We start from the raw sequence: 19,568 nt of genomic DNA on the forward strand, positions 1-19,568 counted from the left end.
CCCTGGCATTATTGAACCTTTAGTGCCTTCTACCTTTGAAATTATTTCATGTGTATTTCATGCACAGGCAACCCTTTCCATAAAAAAAAACCCTGTGATTCTATCTATAAATTCCATGATGCACACCCTCTTCCTCGTTCCTCTGATTGGGGTGAGTGTGTGTGCCCAGAGTCCTCGGCATTTGCAGACGTTTACCTGGAGGCCGGAAGGGTGAAGGGCAACGAATGTCATTTCTGAATTTTGTCTGACCCGAATGGGTGGGAAAGGAAGTTTGTCGTCCAAAAAGAGTGGACCAACCAGCTAATGCATAAATAGCTGTGTGGTCCCTCTAAATTCTCATGTAGTCAGTTTTTCAAATGCATGAGAAGTTCTGCATCTCCCTGCCTGTGATGTACTCACCTCTAGTCAGGTTTAGCACTTGTTTTGGTGAACACTTAATGCGGGAGTCTCCCCAATGTGCTTGTGTTAAGTCTGTCCTGCCATCAATTGGCTGCTTAAGCTGTCGTGCAGTGACAAGATGTCCCTTTTAAAATGATGATACCCTGTAACACATGCTTGTTGAGATACTTTTAAGAGTTTATAAAATACCTTGGTTCGGGGTTTACTCAGTTACAAACAAGGGTTTACCTCAAGTTCTGTGTGTCAACATGCCCCAGGTAATAGTTATTTTCATAAACTGTTGATTCATTGTCTGTGCTCCAGGATTGACCCTAGGAAACGCCAAAAAATGCCCAATAGTGATCAACCATATTTTCCAGAATTAGGTAGTTAACAGTGATGCCCCTTTCTTATGTTCCATGAGAGTGGCTTTCAAAAAGTACACTCCTGGCATTGTACCATGTATTTTCTTTTATGGTCATGTTTTCTTGTATTTTTTTTTAAAAAAATAAAGCCAAAATGAAGAAGCCATGTGTGAAAATCTAAGTACGCCTTATGATTTAACAGCTTGTAGAACCACCGTTATCAGCAATAACTAATCATTTTCTGTATGACTATGTCTCGCATTGCTGTGGAGGAATTTTGCCTGACTGTTTGCTTCAGTCCATTGCTTCAGTTCATTGAGGTTTGTGGGCACATGTTTATGCATAGCTCTCTTAAGGTTCCGCCGCAGCATTTCAATCGGGTTAAGGTCTGGACTTTGACTGAGCCATTGCAACACCATGATTCTCTTCTTTTTTTTTCAGCAATACTGTTGTTGGTGTACTTGGGATAATTGTCCTGTTGCATGACCCAATTTCTGCCAAGCTTTAGCTTTAGTTCATGGTTGATTCAGTGACTGCAAAACAAGCCAAAATCATCACCCCTCGACAACCGTGCAAGACAGTATATCAGCACAAACACCTCATACCATGTTTGGTTTTCGTCAAATGTGGTGCTGTGCATTATGGCCAAACCTCTCCACTTTGGTCTTGTCTGTCCAGAAGTCTTGTGGTTTGTTCAGATGCAACTTTAAAAAGAACATGGCAGGACCGCTCAGGTTTGCAAAGAGAAGAGACTTTCTCCTGGCAACCCCTCTAAACAAACCATACTTGTTTAGTCGTTTTCTAAACTAACATTTAACATGCTAACTGAGGCCTGTAGAGTCTGAGATGTTACTCTTGGGTTTTGTTTGCAATGTCTCTGAACAATATACGGTCTGACCTTGGGGTGAATTTCTACTCCTGGGAAGTTTGGCAACTGTCTTGAATGTTTTCGCTTTTGAATAATCTTTCTCAATGTAGAATGATGGACTTTAAAATGTATGTAGATGGCCTTATAACCCATTCCGGATTGAAGGGCAGCGACAATTGCCTCTCGAAGGTCATTGCTGATGTATTTTCTCCTTGGCATTGTGTTAACACACACCTGAATGCTGCAGACCAGCAAACTGTTACAACTTTGGCTATTATAGAGGTAGCTGACTTGCTGATGATCAATTAATCAAGGGCACCTGTCTGCTACTGACCATCTTAATTCGTAAGGGTTTTTCACACATGACTCCTCCGTTTTGACTTTAGTTTTGTTTAATAAATCATGACACTGTAATATGCTGTGTGTTGCCCAGCTGATGCTGTATATACTTAATTTTTAGACCTGCTACGAAACAGATGATTGTCCGGATATGTAAAATCATATAATTTAAAGCAGGTGTACATACATACACAAGGCAGTACACGTTAACATAATCGTTCCATTTGTCTGTATTCACTTCATGCCTGCAAAGCATAATGCTGATAAAGTATCATTTGGGATATCTCCAAAGGAAGGCAAATGTGAGAGCTTGAGAGGGGCAGTGATGGAGAATGAAAGCCAAAAATAATTTTCTAGCAGTCTGTGCACTTCACCCAGGACATTATAAATGGCTTCTTCTCCATAAGTAAGTGCCGAGCTTCCCAATGATGTATGAAATAATATGCATTTTGCATGTCCTGTTTGCAATGATAAAGGTCATAGAGTATCATTTACATAATCTTCTAGTGCGAAAATGAAGTGTTTGCTGCATTTCCTGGGGAACATATACATTATCCCAGGTTGGAACCACTCATTATTCATGAAAGTTAATTTTACAGTGGGTGTGAATGATCTCTTATGACTGCTTTTTGATCATTCTATAAAATAATATGTAGCAATGCCTGCACAAATAGCAAGAAAAAACAGCAAAGAGTGATACATTTGCATGACTCTCCGTGCACCCGATTGGATCTTGATTGATGGCAATCATTTGTCTTTGTCAGAAAAGGGGAAAAAAATGCAGGCATGGAAATAAGAGTGCTATCAAAGTTTCTACAATGCCTGAAAAATTCTATTAATGTGACGTTTTGGTGTTTGTCTGTGTGGACGTGATAAAAAAAAAATGGAATAGTAGTATTGTGTAGAAAGTGATTCCATAAAACATTTTTGTAAATTACATTTTGTGTGTTTTTTTTTTTATTCATTTTATTTAATGTATTAATATAGTGAATGGTCATTTTAATAGTATTTTCAGTCTTTTTGATTGAGGCCCATTTGCTTCTTACTTATTCCTATTATAAATGAAACAAAACAATATTACACATGTAGCCAAATTAGGGAAACATCTTTTTAAGCAAGCGTATAGACGAAAAAAATAGCAATTTAAAGTCTTTTTGATTATTGGATCAGACGTACCTTGACTATTCTAGCAATTCACACTGCTATATTGTTTATTTCTAAATCTGTTTGGTGCCATTATTTGTATAACATTTACACTAAACATACACATAATAATTATAAATATAGCAGTTGCACATACAGTGCAAGTGGTCGAGGAAAATGAGCATGAGGTGGGCAGAGCTGTAATCACTCCTTCCAAATAGATAGAAATAATTGCCCCAGACACTTCGGAAAAAGGCTGCCCCTATCAAACCCTACGGGGCAGAAACAGAGCCAGGTATTCATAAATGGGTTGGGCAATGTTTTATTTTTTATTTTATTTTTTTTGTGCCAATGCATTTTCCATAGTGTAGTCACCTCTGTTTTATGTTTTACTCTGGGCAGGTAGTGGTAATAATGTGTAGATGGTGGACTGAATATTCATGTAAACCTTCCCTTTTTTTGCCTTTTATTATTCACAACAATCAGCTGAATTTCCTCCAGCAACTGGTACATCATATAATAGCCTAATAAAGCTCTCTTATGTTCTCCAGGCCATTGTTTATCCAATAACTCTTGATTATTTTGCTTTTCTTTCTTCTGCTTCTTTTATTTTCCTCGCACAAATGTTCTTACTTAGAAATGTGCATAATGACCCTAAAATGGATTACTGCGGTATAAAGTGACGCTAATGTGGCTCAAGGGTATAGAATTACACTACAGTTAAATGAACAGCTCCTATGTGAAGAGCTGTATAATTACAAGCAATCCAAACTGTGTTCTCTTTATAGGAAAACCAAAATGGTCACGGCTATGCCGTGTGTTAACCTGCTACTTTGTTTCCCTACTTCACACGGTGGTATTTTCAAGCTCCTGTCTGTAGCTTTTGCCAAACCTAATGGAACAGCCACTATTGTGTACGATTGTGTATGACATAGATAAGAAGATTCTCTCTGACAAAGCACTTTGATACTTGGAGCCCAAACTATGATGTATACTTTCTATTTAGTAATAAAGTAGATTTGACAGTGTTATGTTGTTGGATGTTAGTCTGAGTAGTCCATTACGTTACATATAGCCCTGTAATGTGTGTTATGTGCCAGGATAAAGTAGAGATGTTCTTTGGGTGCTACGCCTTGCAATGATCCTCTGCACTCTCTTGGTGCTAGGCTTTGCATGGGCCCCCTGCGTTCTCTGGGTGCTAGGCTTTGCATTGGGGCCCCCTGCGTTCTCTGGGTGCTAGGCTTTGCGTTGGGCCCCCTGCGTTCTCTGGGTGCTAGGCTTTGCGTTGGGCCCCCTGCGTTCTCTGGGTGCTAGGCTTTGCGTTGGGCCCCCTGCGTTCTCTGGGTGCTAGGCTTTGCGTTGGGCCCCCTGCGTTCTCTGGGTGCTAGGCTTTGCGTTGGGCCCCCTGCGTTCTCTGGGTGCTAGGCTTTGCGTTGGGCCCCCTGCGTTCTCTGGGTGCTAGGCTTTGCGTTGGGCCCCCTGCGTTCTCTGGGTGCTAGGCTTTGCGTTGGGCCCCCTGCGTTCTCTGGGTGCTAGGCTTTGCGTTGGGCCCCCTGCGTTCTCTGGGTGCTAGGCTTTGCGTTGGGCCCCCTGCGTTCTCTGGGTGCTAGGCTTTGCGTTGGGCCCCCTGCGTTCTCTGGGTGCTAGGCTTTGCGTTGGGCCCCCTGCGTTCTCTGGGTGCTAGGCTTTGCGTTGGGCCCCCTGCGTTCTCTGGGTGCTAGGCTTTGCGTTGGGCCCCCTGTGTTCTCTGGGTGCTAGGCTTTGCGTTGGGCCCCCTGCGTTCTCTGGGTGCTAGGCTTTGCGTTGGGCCCCCTGCGTTCTCTGGGTGCTAGGCTTTGCGTTGGGCCCCCTGCGTTCTCTGGGTGCTAGGCTTTGCGTTGGGCCCCCTGCGTTCTCTGGGTGCTAGGCTTTGCGTTGGGCCCCCTGCGTTCTCTGGGTGCTAGGCTTTGCGTTGGGCCCCCTGCGTTCTCTGGGTGCTAGGCTTTGCGTTGGGCCCCCTGCGTTCTCTGGGTGCTAGGCTTTGCGTTGGGCCCCCTGCGTTCTCTGGGTGCTAGGCTTTGCGTTGGGCCCCCTGCGTTCTCTGGGTGCTAGGCTTTGCATTGGGCCCCCTGCGTTCTCTGGGTGCTAGGCTTTGCATTGGGCCCCCTGCGTTCTCTGGGTGCTAGGCTTTGCATTGGGCCCCCTACGTTCTATGGGTGCTACGCTTTGCATTGGGCCCCCTGCGTTCTATGGGTGCTAGCCTTTGCATTGGGCCCCCTGCGTTCTATGGGTGCTAGCCTTTGCATGGACCCCCTGCGTTCTATGGGTGCTAGCCTTTGCATTGGGCCCCCTGTGTTCTATGGGTGCTAGCCTTTGCATGGACCCTCTGCGTTCTTTGGGTGCTAGCCTTTGCATGGGCCCCCTGTGTTCTCTGGGTGCTAGCCTTTGCATGGGGCTCTGTTTTCCACACCTCCTTGATGTTACTATAAAATATCAAGGGCAGACCCAGTGAATATCTTTCACAGGAAGGGTTGGGATGACCCTGACATTATGCATAGGTAGTGTTCATTAAACACCAACTAATTTACCTGTATATCATAAAATGCCAGCACAGGCCTTCTTGCTCACTAGGGTTTGCCCTTTATAATGCATATCTAGGAGTTTGTCCTCTCTTTAGTGAATAGTCAGGGAGTTTGCAGTATGGTGAGCATTTCCCTGCATTATTACCAAAGGTAAACGCTAGTGAGCTGTTCCTGCCCGGCTGAGTGGCCATGTCTAATATATAGGTAAGTCAGTGAGGAGTTTTGGGGATTAATCCATTTTTTTCATATATTATGTACTTAATGTAAAGTACACACTTTGTGTCAAAAGCATCTGGCCAGGCACCAGGTGCTTAAACAGTTTCAGCTAACAAGTACATTCTGAAATCACATTTTTTTTCTGATAAGTACATCTTTGGTATCAAAACTACATTAACAGTTTAATGTACAAAGTCCGGAAAAACTCATTGCCTACGGCTACATTATTCATAACTTGAACGCCATGTCTTCTGCATGCTGTGGGACTGGTCTGTTATTGACTCTGTTTCTGGTAGCTAGTACTGTTGAAGTTTGACTAATCATTGGAAATGGTTTTCTCGCTGTTGGCCTCCTTTTCAACTCATATCTTTGACATGTTTATGCATGCTAAATAGCAAGTGATTCCAGGACAAAATGCGAATGCTTACATGTGATGTAGTTTTGGCCTCCATTACATAAGAGGGCGACATTGTGAAAGTAAGCTTTAAATGTCTTTTTATTTATTATAATGTGTATATGTTACCGTGAAAGACCAAAATTGGTGAATGTCGACTTTCACCGGTGAATGTCAACACATACCAAATACGTCGGTGAAAGATGGAATATTTCATTTCATTATATTACATTCGGACCCTCACCGGTGTATGTCGACAATCACAGATATGCTCTGGTGGAGGTCAAAAAGAGAGGAGCCGAGGGCTGAGAGAAGCAGCTGCAGCTAATTCGAGAAGCGGCGGGCAAGGCTATACACGCTGTCATTGCAAAAGGAAGTGTTCCACAAATAAATGCAGTTGCAAAAGCAAGGGACTTCTGTGTAATTCAAAATGTCATAATAGTTTAAGTTGTTGCAATAAATAAGTTTCTAATCACATAATTGAATCCTTTTATTATTAATATTATATTTTCTTTTCTTATTGGAAATGTGCTGTTTGTTTTAAGTTCTTGGTCACTCCTCTCGGAAAGAGAGGCGAAAAAGTTACGTCACCCTTGTGATATTTTATCGCCACTGAAATACGGAGAAGAAAATATAAATCTCCGACATTCACCATTAGTACTTGGTGAATGTCGACATTGGCCGGTGTAAGTAAGAAATAAGGGTATTTAGCAAATATTTCGGACATACACCAAGCGACTATGTGAATGTTGACATTCACCGGTGAATGTCAACATTCTACAGATTTCGGTCTTTCACTGTAACATATATATATATAGATCGTAAGCTCACAAGAGCAGGCCCCTCTCCTCCCTTCTCTGTAAGTATGTCTGAACACATGTTAATGTAATTGTCTATTGTACGTTTTAATATTGTTCACTTTCACTCCCCTGTGACTGTAATAGTGCTGTAGAATCTCTATAAATAAGATGTTGGGGGATTTGTATAGTGCCATTTATTTTGTCACTTATGTTGTGGCTTTGAAAACATTTCATGCAAAATACCTGGTTAACTTGAAAAGTAATTGAAATTAGTTGTGTGTGTTGTGGTCTGACGGATAGAAGTCCCAATTAGGAGACTGTCCCCTGAAAAGCATGGCATTACATGGCTTACACTAGGTTTATCAAAGATCAGACACATTGCAAAGTGTTTAATGTAGTCTTCATGAGATCTCATATGTCTGACATGTGGTATAGTTATATCATTGAAGGTGTCTTCATTTTTGCGTTTTTTTCTTCAATGCTTTCCACTGTTTAAAGCAGCCATTATACAGGGTCCAGTAGGCTGTATGAAGTCAGCAGCCACAGGTACGTAATTTACTGCCCGTTGGCCTTAAAGTGCCGGCGACGCTTAGTCATCGTTGCCTATCCCATATCAAGCAGAGAAAAACACTTTCACTTTTTTTTTTTTTTTTTAATACTCTTGAAGTTTATTCTTATTCTTAGAAAAAAAAATGCACTGGAACTCCTCTCCCTGATTGGATGTTTTTATACTCTATAGTAAAAATACCATTCACTATAAAAAATAAAAAAAACACAAAAACCACAGTAAATACGTAGCAGTTTAGCCCTATTCGTTTTAAAAGCACGTGTGAGTAAATTCCAACAAGTAAATAATGCATGCTTCGATCTGCTTGCCATAAAGTGCACTGGAGTCCATCATATGTTTAAATTATTTTTTAAATAAAATACAATTTTAAGGATTGCACTGTTTTATTTATTTGCTTTTAGTACATTACCGTATATATTGTGTAGCAGTGTGGAATACGTTAGTGCTGCATCACACAAATATATAATATTTAAATTTACCATATTAATCTTTTATAATTCATTACATATTTTTATATGTAAGAAAATAGGCCTTCATAAAAAGCCATAGGTCTCCTCCATCTTAATGCATTAGAAGAGGCAGGCAAACATATGTTTTGTAACCCTTAGTTTGGGTAAAATTAAATCTATTGGTTGTGTTGGAGAAGCCCCATGAGATTTCTTGCCTAAGGCGACTTCAGACCATTGCTGCCCTTGAATATAATCCCTCTAAATTCATCTCATTAATCTTTCCATGAGGCTGTATGCTTGAAACAATACATTTCATATGATTAAACAAATGAACAGTTTACCATCTTTGGCAGGTTTTTTAGGTTGGAAGAATTCAAAGGATATATATGGGTGAAGGTTAACCAGTTTTAGCAGCTTTTGTTGTCATGTGTTTTTGTGTATCTAGCTGAAATAAGCTTTACGGGCGACCCCAGCTAGGGAACTAATTACTTGTGCCGATTGCCATTCTGATGAATAGGCCCTCATTGTACCATTCCCCATAGAGCAAGTGCAGGCTGTGATTCGCAAGTGCAGCCTGCCTGATATTTGATAATAATTTTAACAGATAAATGTAAGAAGGCAGAATGATGAAGTGACCATGCAGTCTATTCAGACTATCACGAAAACACACGTAGCCAGCTGTGCTCACCCCTCATTTCTAATCTCTGATGGGAAAACGTGTTATTAATCGAGCCTCGCAAAGAGACGGACGCTTCATTGTAATGGACCCATGGAAGCTCTTAGCATGTGTTTGCTTTTCATCTGTTTGGTTCTGAATTTTTGATTATTTTCAAGGCTCTGAAACCACAGTTACAGGTTTGCCGTGTTGATGGAATCTGAGACCTTCAAGGCTAGTGTACTCCGGAAGGTAACAGAGCCATTGCTGTCAAGATGAAACCAGCATAAGGTTGTTCTGATTCTACATACCATTTTGCCAAGACTAATCTTTTTCCTGGGTTTCTTATGCTGTTCTTTTTTCCTGAACATCATAGGATTGGTAGCCCCTTTAATTTGTTGTATAAAAGTCCAATGGGCTGTGTTATGTGTTGTAAAATTTTATTTGTGTTTACATCTTGAAGGTCTTCGTCTGAAGCCAAAGACCACTTCCAGAGACTTTTGTGTTTATTACCAAGAAAACATGTCCCAGGCGAACTGTACATACGGTGTTGGTGTTCTCAGCAGGCCTCGGTAGACTTAATGGAACTACTTTTAGTAAAATAAAATAGACCATGGACCATTATCTGCCGCTGTGGTTTACTTAAGAAACATAAATGGAAAAAGCAGTACGATCATGTATCGTGAACCCCAGAGGCTAAAGGTTCTGAATATTTTAAAAGATGATTTTAATTAAATTCCTGCACATCTAAGCAGGGTAATATTTTACTATCATACATGTAACTCGCACAAGCAAGATTTTCATTAATGTTAACACTTTGGAGGCAAATGGCATTGGGCATGATTTACTGACCTTGTGAGGGAAAAGCACAAATTAGGAAGAAAAATGATGAAAGGGGACAGACTTTGATTAATATAGGTAATGCTATCCCATATTTATAATAGCCTTTTCCTTATTCTGTTTTATAAATGCCGTCTCGGTGAGAGATGCCCTGCTGAGGCTTGAAATGAGCCTGAAATCGGAGCGCATGCCACAGGATTGTGGGGAAGCTGATCACATTGTCAGCAATTCATTTTACAGTGATGTATTTAGTGGACCGTTCACCTTCCTCCAAAAGAAGAGAGGAATTCCTCACGCGGGAAAGGGTTATTGTTCTCTTCAAGGGCATACCTAGACAGCCAATTACATGTACAAAGTTTAAAACCAAACGGTGAAGCCAGCAGTAGCGATAGCCCATAGATCCATGAACATTAATCAGACGGTGACTGGGAGAATAAAACTATTGTATTGTTAAAATGTTTATTTTCCATGGTGTTTATCGCCATCCATATCAAAGCGACTCGTCTGTCCACCACAAATGGGGTTATCAGGCAAAGTTGCCAAAACCGGCACCCGGCGCACTCGAAGTTGTGATTTGTGTCTTATTTATGATTCACCTTATAAAATAAGTAAGGTATAAATATGTCAACTGATACGAAATATCCATTCCTTCAAGAGCTGCTGAGAACAGCAAGAGATCAGGTATTGGTGTAATGAATGCCAGAAACAAACTGAGCAACGTTTGAGTGAAAGAATGTGTTCTAAGATCAGGCCCATAGAAAGCTGGACTTATTGGTTCCCAGGATTTAGATTTATGGGTGCCAGTTAGCCTTATAAATAAGTGACATTACCAATGCTTTAACACTGTGTAATAAATCTGCCTGTTTAGAAAAGATTTCTAGCTCATTCTTTTCTTTTAAAAACATTTAACTGTCCGAGGTGCTCACCATTCTACATCACAAAGGGTTGCTTTTTCAGGGGTTATAGTTTATTATTGTACACATGGTAATATCCATTTTAGACATGATTCCAAATCCTTTGGTCACAAGTCAAACATTGCTAGAACCAGCCATTTTTAAAACTCAGTGATGGTGATTATATTCTATCAGTGTAAGCGTATGATTGCGTTATCGCATGCGTTACGTGGTCCGTTTTTTACATCTTGCAGGACGCTTTGTGTTTTCCTCTGTTTATATGAACAAAAAAGTAAGGTTGAAATAAAAAAGAGAATAAAGTCATCCTTAAGTGCTCTAAATCCTCTAGGGAAGTTAATGTGCATATATGCAAATAGGTTTGGTGATTGATGTGTTTTCATTCTGGGCTTTCGACAATCTAAGTTTAATAAAAAGTAAAGTTTAAAAAAAAAAAAAAAACTAGATGGGTTTTCTGTATCGGATGTTGTAGTAAGCACTTTTCTCGGACCTGACAGGTTTTAATCATGGGAGAGGTAGAAGTAAGCTATGTAAATAAGAATGGCTTTCTGCAGAAATTCAGCCACCATGCTGTTTAGTAATGGCTAACATGTGTGCTCCCTGTGTTCTGTTTTAGCCGTCCTCGTGAGTTCTGGCGCCTTGACTACTGGGAAGATGATTTGAGGCGCCGCAGACGTTTTGTGCGGAACCCCCTCGGCTCGACACATCCTGAAGCGACACTCAGAGCAGCCGTAGAGCGTGGTCAGTATAACCTCTTCTCGATATCGGCTGCTACAATAAAAATTCCCAGCGCTTCCTCAGGGACTTTGCTGACTGCTTTCAGTAAGGGTCAGCGTGTACTCATTGCATAACTAAAGCAATATGACAGCAAACTCTCATGTTGCTTATTAGTTTTCATAAATGCCGTAGGTATGTACTATCCATGTTAAAAGTCAGATTTGTTTATGAAATAGAGGAGCATTCTCCAGTTTACCCCATTACTTTTTTCCCGGGACAGTTGTCCATGTTTGTTTTTCATTTAGCATGCGTATAATCAGTTCATGTAAAAGCTCGCATACTGGTTTCATCATTCAGGTCAATGGTTCCAAAGCTTGGCCGTCAAGGTCTAACATCATTTCAGGTTTTCAGTATCACAAGCTAACTCCTGTTCACTCAGTCTTCTGACACAGCCACCTGTGCTAAATACAAGGGAACATACAGTTAATGAGGAAACCTAAGGATTACGTACCTCGGGGTGTATGATTATAGTGACTAAGTAGATAGGCCTACCCGGAGCAATGTGTAGGTCCTGCGTTCTGCCCGTGGTTATGCTAGGGATTCGTAAGTACTTTTGCTAGCAACTTGCTTCATCAACTTGCCCCATCTTTTGGTGACTGCCAAAAAGAACCTCTGCGTAAAGTGGACCTGTTTGTCCAAGTGTGGGTCTCCTAGTAGACCTCGAGCTTTGTAATGGCCTTTTGGTTAATATAAAGAATAATAAAATCACAAACTACCCACTCAGTGGTGGTCTTTAAATTGTGCCTCTACGGGTAAGGAAAGCTGATCAGCTATGCCCCTGTGGGCTTTAGGTGCCTTGGGTATTTACTAAAATGTTATCATTGTAAAGGGAAAACATGTGAGTAGTTTGTCATTTTCGTGTTTACATTTTGAAATATGTAACAAAACGCTTTGTGTATACCATGTGAAAAGAAATCTTAACCTTCCTCAAGATCTGAATGGGTACATCTACTTTCATTATTTCATTAAAGGTAGATTTAAAGTAGCATTACATTTTTATTTATTTGAGTCTTAAGAAAAAGCCTAATCATTCTTATATTACAAGTGAACTTTGCAAAATTAGTTTCCTTAAGAATTTAAAAGAAACGGTGTCTTTACCAACCTGTAATTGTTTGTTTCTCTTCTTAAAATGACACACTGAAAATCTTTCTTTTGCTTAACATTACATTACTTAATATTTCTTAATCTGCCTAGACTTCACACTTTTTAGAAAATATGCATTTGTTCAGATCATTTAGATATGGCGAATAGCTGCTTCTTCATTACCAGGGTGTATTCCATGACCATATACATCTATTATAAATGTATTTGTATGCTGACAATACTAAGGATTAATCTACGCCTTAACAATTCAGCTTCCTGAAAAATATAAAAATGCTAAGATATATACTTTTTTTTTTTTTTTTACTGGTGGATTTCTACAGAATAAATTGAATGTCAGGGTGCTACTCCAGTTGGAAAATTTAGCTGCGTGAGATCCACTAAGTCACTCACTTGTGACAAGGCCCTCTCTCCCATGGAGGATGAATTCTATATCCTCCTTATTGTCATCACATATTCAGTGATATATAGATATACTGTAGGAAGTTATATACCTGTGCACGCATCTCCATTGATTATAAATCTTCCTGCTAAGAATCTATATCAGGGAGTGAGATGCGCTATCTGTTGGGAAAGTAAAATATTGCCGCACAGCTTCCACGTTGTTTTTCATTATTTGAGTCGGATACTTTTCAAAGTACCAGAACATCCTGTAAAATAAAATCTAATATCTGCTTTAAATCACACGGGGTTGCATAAAAAGTCTGTCCACCAGGAAAGTAAACATATATAGCAATCATAAGGTGAATAATATATTTGGTTTGCCTTGTATGAAATGTAGCCATTTATGTAAGTCTCGTGAAACCTTAAAGTATTTTTTTTTGAGTGCACATGTATTTTTGCATTTAAAGATATAGCTGTGTAATATACAGTGTGTGTGTGTATGTATATTTATATATATATTTTTATTATTATTATTATTGCTACACTGATCTGGAACCTGATTTCCAGTTTGAGGTAGCCTTCTCAAGCCATATATGAAAGTAAGCGAATCTTAACAGTTGCTGGGTTTAGTATTATGCTTAGTATAAGTATGTGGAAGAGAATTGCAGTCCCATCCCTTTTACAAGTCTATTAACCACTGCAGTGCTAAATTTATATGAAGGGGAGTTAAATGTGCAGGGTGGGCAGCTCAATCAGGATATTTCTTTTTAAATTGTATGTGACTTTCCCTGTGATATCAATACAAGATATGTTATATATCTTAACCTTCTGTTCTCTGGATCATCGCAATATCCATAATGATACTGCTTTTATGTTGCTGGTTGTAAATCCAAGGTTTGGAAGGATGAGCGAGAAGACAAAATTGCAGGACAGGAAATCCTGTTATCTTAATAAAAAAAAAAAAAAAAAATATATAATATGTTCCAAAGGACATGATGGCAACCACTCCTTTGTCTAGACCTGGAACCAAATGTGTGGACTTCCGTCTTCCGTTTTTTTTTTTTTACTTGTATAGTACATTGTGTTTTTTAGAGTAATTCGTTTTTTTTCCTCATTGCTGCTGTGTAATATCTGACAGTGAGCTTTTTTTTTGTTTTGTGAAATGGGTTGATGCATGGATTGTTTGGTGCTACTGGTCACAAGCGTGGGCTCTTGGTGTTAATGGATATTGGGGATGCTGGGGTGGACTTACGCTGTCCCCTGGTGCTAGTGAACGGGGTGCCCCGGCTGTCCAGCGCTGAACCGCGGTGCTGCTGATAATTAATGCTTGAATTGACTGTGATGTATCTTCTGAGAATGTGGAATCAATGCTGCTTTAGAGTATTTTATTTGCTGTTGCTAGCAATATGTTCTTCACGCTGACAAGTGTTGGTTTAGCTGAAATAAATGAACAAGGACATGTTATATCCTCGTGTAGTCCTGAATATGCAACTTCTGCCTGCTTTCACCCATAGTGCGTGGATTCCACCTTACCGGTACTGTCTGGTCTGCATGCTTCACCCTTTTTTCTGATGGTGTAATCTGCGTTAATTTTTATCATTGTAAGCTGTCTTCAGGATGTCTTTAAAAAATGTGAAACCTCTTTGGATATTTCAGCTACAATATCTAAATAAAAATGACGCTTAAAGATGCATAATATTTCTGATAAACGTAAATGTATTTAATCATTTGTCTTGTTGCAAATGTTGTCGCTGGTTAGAAATGCACGTTTCAATGTCTGAGGTTTCAAATGACAAAAAGCAATTCCCCCTCTTAGGAGGGCAACAGTGGCCCTTCAAACTGTTGAGTGAATGGTCCAAGACTAAATTTAATTCCAAGGTTATTCCTGAACCAAGTCCACCCTTGGTTAATAGACCACTTTTGTCTGAAGACAATTTCATGTTCTACCCCAATGAATGATGCTCAAAAGGGAATGGCCACATAGCTCATCAAGTATGCTTTACATAATGTTTTCACGGAGCTACTAGGCAAACACCCCTCTCCTTATCGTACTGCATGCAGGTAAATAGAATGACTCAGACCCAGACTGATGCTCTGCATGATGAAAGTATAAGGAGGAATAGACTTTACCTGCGTAACCGCCACCTTGATCTGATTCTTCACAGCAATGTTAAAATCGCCCAAATCGTCACATGACTGATTACAATGGGAGCCTCCAGGTCTGCAGATAAGGGACATTTATTATAACAACATTAGTTTAAACCAAGTTTTGGTTACTGCTAACCCGCATTGCTTTATACAGCACTTTATTTTATGCTCAAGAAGAAAGATATATATATTTTTCTCCTCTTTTCTTTCCATGAGACTTCCACTTTAAGCTTCCATACGGGGTATCTTTTTTTCCCAAGCATGGTATAGCTCATCAGTTACGGCTGACACTTGTATTTCTTTCAATCATATTTAGCTGAGGTTTCCCTGAAAAAAAAAAAACTATCTGAGTACCGCCACTGGTGAGTTGCTGTGTGTTAAATTAATGGTGAGCTATGAAAGAGCTAATCTCTTGAAGAGTCTTCAGGTCCACTTATGCAGAAAGTTCCCAGGTATGAGCATTAATTGACCTCTGGCTACCATTGTGTAGTTATTTATGTAAATGCCTTTCTCCATTCCAGCAAAAATATTTATACATGCACTCAGCCCATGACTAGTATATGCCTATGGTTAAAGTTAGGGATTTTTTTTTTATTTCCACTAAAGCGAGACAAGCAAGATGAAACTGCGAACCTCCTGTCATATTTCATTTTACATTATGAAAGGTCAGGTTCAGTGAACTTCTGCTCCATGTATAACTTAGATGGCCCTATATAAAGCAGGGTTGAGCCTAGGGATACTGACTCCCGGGTGCAGGATTTCTTTGGCACCCCCACCCCAGCAAGTAGCACACACAGACTAAAACGTACTAACATGCAAACTCACTCTAACCCCCGCACACACGAACATACATTAATACTCGAACCTACTCCAACATTCTATACTTACACCGTACACTAACACACCCTTTCACACCAACACATTATATTTACACCATACGCAAACACAGTCACTCCAATAACATGTTTACTTACCCACAGATTCACTTGTACAAAGCCCATGACTCTCTGTGCAGGCTGCCATGCTACCAATGCAGGGTCACGCAGCATTATGTGACCCAGCTGAGGACCTCCTTTATAGCAGTGCCTGAGTGTGGTGCGCCTCCTTTAGTAGGCCTTAAACAGAAGAATTCACACATTAGTGCCAGTGTACAGATTGTACCTTATCAGTCTATTTTTCCAGACCATGCCCCTTACGCTGGTACTAATGTATCGCCTCCTTAGATTACTGTGACCTACTGTAATCTATGGTGGCGATGCATTCATTAGGTCCACGTGAGAAGAATGTGTTGGGGAAGGAATGCAGAGTGAAGATGCCAAATGGCTTAATCAAGGAAGAGAAATGACTATGCCGTAGTCTATATAATAATAATAGTCTATATACTATATATTTTACCCACACAACGCTATCAACAGCCAAGGCCTTGCAATTAATTTTAAAAAAAAAAGTAATTAAAAAGCAATACTTTAAGGTATGCTGGAAAAGGTAAATGTGTTACCTCAGGACTCAACAGACCCTTGATGCCAGGTCGGCATGGCGAATCCAGTGTAGCGGGTGCCGTGACCATGCTGGGTGCCTTATGTCACTCGCTTCACTGCACACAGCCACTCAAAGTGTGCATAGGAGATAGGCAGCGGCGTGGCACGTGAGAAGGGAGTAGTGTATGCGAGTCACATATTGCCTGGTCAAAATACAAAGTGGCAGGCAGAAGGTACAACACACAACTTAATGTAAACAAACAAAGAAAGTAAAATCACATGCAGGTTATAATGGTTTACTTGAACATTGCTAAGAGATTTTGTTATTGATTTCCTTGATTGATTAACATTTATGTAAACACAGATTGAACCACAACCTCTAAAAATGAACGAATTCCTTCAATTTCAAAGTGTTTATAACTCTTTGAGTGTAGGAGAGTCAAGAAACCTGCTAACCCCTGGCAAGAACAGGTTAAAGGCCTGGTTCAGATGTTGCAGTCACAGCCATCCTTTGTAAGGATTAATGGGGTCTAAAGCAGCCTCTAATGTGAAGGTGGCAGCGTAAAGATCTGAAGACTGATGTTCTCTGTTCTTACGATCAATACCAGCCCCAAGACTATACTTCTGGCTATCTTCTAGTTAAAAACAAATTTGTTAATTCTGACAATTTAATTGCCCTTCCCAAGTTTGCATTAGCTCGCTTCAGAAATGGCCCAGAGTCATTTTTCAAAGCAGGAAACCTTCCCTAGAGTTATTTATAGAAGTCGTTGTCTGGAAATTTGTATTCTAGGTGATTTGTATTTTTAATTGAAACAAACTACTTTATATGCATGGTTTAAATGGATTGTGTGGTATGTATCAACCAAATCTCTGTGATAAGTTGTGTTTTCCCCCCTGCTATTCAGTTTTTCTTTCTATCGTCAGGTGTTCTTTATATTCTAAGCCATATTTAATGTTACCACCTGCCTTAGGAATGGGCCATCTGAACCTTATACTGAATTATATTGTAACGGGACATCATGGACTAGGAAAGTCATAAAATAGAGACCTGTGTTTGTCACATCAGTGTCTCTTTAGGTAAACCAGACAGGCATGGATTTTAAGAGGTAACCTGGTTATGTTCTCATACCCCTTACATCTGTACAAATACCCTGGGTACAGCAGAGGTGGCAGGAGTGGGAGAATCGGTGACTGCATTCCTTACCTTCTTCCGGCCACGGTTCCAGAGTTCTGCTGCATGACCATTGGTGTGTTATGTTGCTGATGGGGCTGAAACGGCATTGCTTCTCCACATTTGCATAAAGGCTGCTGGTGGTGTATTCCTGACTCCCAAATGCATACAGTTTTACAAATCTGGAGAGTCAAGATATCTTAAAGTGGTATACCTATCATATTTAATAGACTTCCAGTTCTGCAATACTAACCCTTCTTGTCCACCATTGGGAAAAGGCTACCTGATTCAACCAAAAAGTGACTTGATAGGAGAGGGGTAACAAAATAAGTTTTAATTGCATATATTTTATATGCATATCATCGGTAGACCTAGTTACATGGGTTAATTTTGTCTATAGAATTGTAACATTTGGGATTTGGGAAAGATGTCATCCACTTCATTGAGAAATATCCCGTTTTGTACCATTACTTTTTACCTAAGCTGTTTTGTAAAAATAAACAAAGCCATCCAATTTTGGGTATCTGTGTTGGGAAGACTTAACTTGCCCACTTGCTTTCCAAGAATCCATTGTTTCTAATACTTGATGCACATTGAGGGGATGCGAAAATCTCTAACTGGATTTTAGGGTCAGACAATGATGTCCTTCAACTGGCCATAAAAGAGATTGTCAACTTAATGCCTTCATACCAAAAATCATCACATTCCTGGCTCATAAAAATAAAAATCAGATAAATACATAAAACCATCTTGCCCCTACCTTTTTCTAGCATGACCCAATGCCCAGGTATTCCTGCACTGCAAAATGTTTATAATGCATGTCATTTAAATATTTTCAAACCTATAGTACAGGAAAAAAAATATTTTAATTTATATACCACAATGTGCTATTTCCAAATTATTTAACATTTGAAATCACGAAAAAATATTTCTATCCAGTCATCGCAATGCTGCTTGCTTGCAGACATAACCTAAGAAGTGCTTTCCCCGTAGATTGCTGGTACAAAGACCGGTCGTGATATTCGTGGCAACCGCAGTATTCCCCCCAGTAGACATGTAACTGGAACCAGTAAAAAACATATTTCTTTAGCATTGTACTTGAGCAATGAAAACCTACATTCCCTTAGTAACTTAAAAGCATAGAGAGCTCATTCCAAATCCTAGCAAGAGTATTTCTGAAGGCAGGAATGCAATGACGATGAATCCTGTGCGGCACGTGAAATTATAATGATCAGATGCTGCAACATTTAGAAACCAGGGCAAGTGTACTGCGATAGGAAACCTCTGGAGCATGTCAAAATTAAATGTGTCTGGGAGGAAATAGTGAAAAAATCCGTAATGAAAAGTGTAAGCAGATACAGACTGAGTGATGTCTCTTTTCCTACTTCCCACTGAATTACATTTAGGACCTGGGATACATTTCATTTGTGTCCATGCAGTGATACATTGTAGCTGAAATCATGCGTGATGTGCGCGTGATATTTGGTAAACGTGTTCCTGGAATAATTGCAGGCAAGCACCTAACGGACACCTTAATTAAGAAAACTTTTTAAAGAGGCCATTAGATTTAACTGAATCTGTCTGAATTACAGTTATAATTTGGAGATTATTTCCCCAGCACTTTCTTTGTTTTTTTTTAATGGAAGTTATAGTAATATGCCAAAAAATAAAAATTACTAAACCATGTGTTATGGGAAATTTATGTTTTAGTTTTGAAAATATGATGGAGGCAGTGTCCTTAAACTACGTAAGAAAAGTGTGTATTTCAAAGACAAATGTCGGGTCATAGTTTTAAACTGGAAGGTCAAAGGCTCAGATGCAAAGGAATTACGGCACTTGAAGGGTTTGTAAATGGTCTAAACCAGCCATTGGTGTGCTGATTAATTAAAGAGCTCTGTCCCCTGTTTTAATTTAAATGCCCAAAGAAGCGAGAGAGATCGATCCACCGTTCTGCTTTTAGGCAGAGGCTAGGGCTTTGATTCTGCAAAGCTCTGGGGCCTTTGACTGTTTTGCAGATTGCAG

The 19,568-nt window shown here is 39.9% G+C and overlaps 1 protein-coding gene across 1 annotated transcript in view; it reads left to right on the forward strand.

The window, feature by feature from the left end:
* Positions 1–19,568, forward strand: part of LRBA (LPS responsive beige-like anchor protein) — a 237,704-nt gene that overhangs the window by 94,686 nt on the left and 123,450 nt on the right. The window contains exon 37 of the mRNA XM_053460618.1: positions 11,104–11,228. Coding sequence (XP_053316593.1) covers positions 11,104–11,228 — 125 coding nt within the window. The remainder of the gene's footprint in view (positions 1–11,103; positions 11,229–19,568) is intronic.

Source organism: Spea bombifrons, chromosome 1 (genome assembly GCF_027358695.1).
Source record: "Spea bombifrons isolate aSpeBom1 chromosome 1, aSpeBom1.2.pri, whole genome shotgun sequence".
In the NCBI taxonomy this organism is placed as follows: Eukaryota; Metazoa; Chordata; class Amphibia; order Anura; family Pelobatidae; genus Spea; species Spea bombifrons.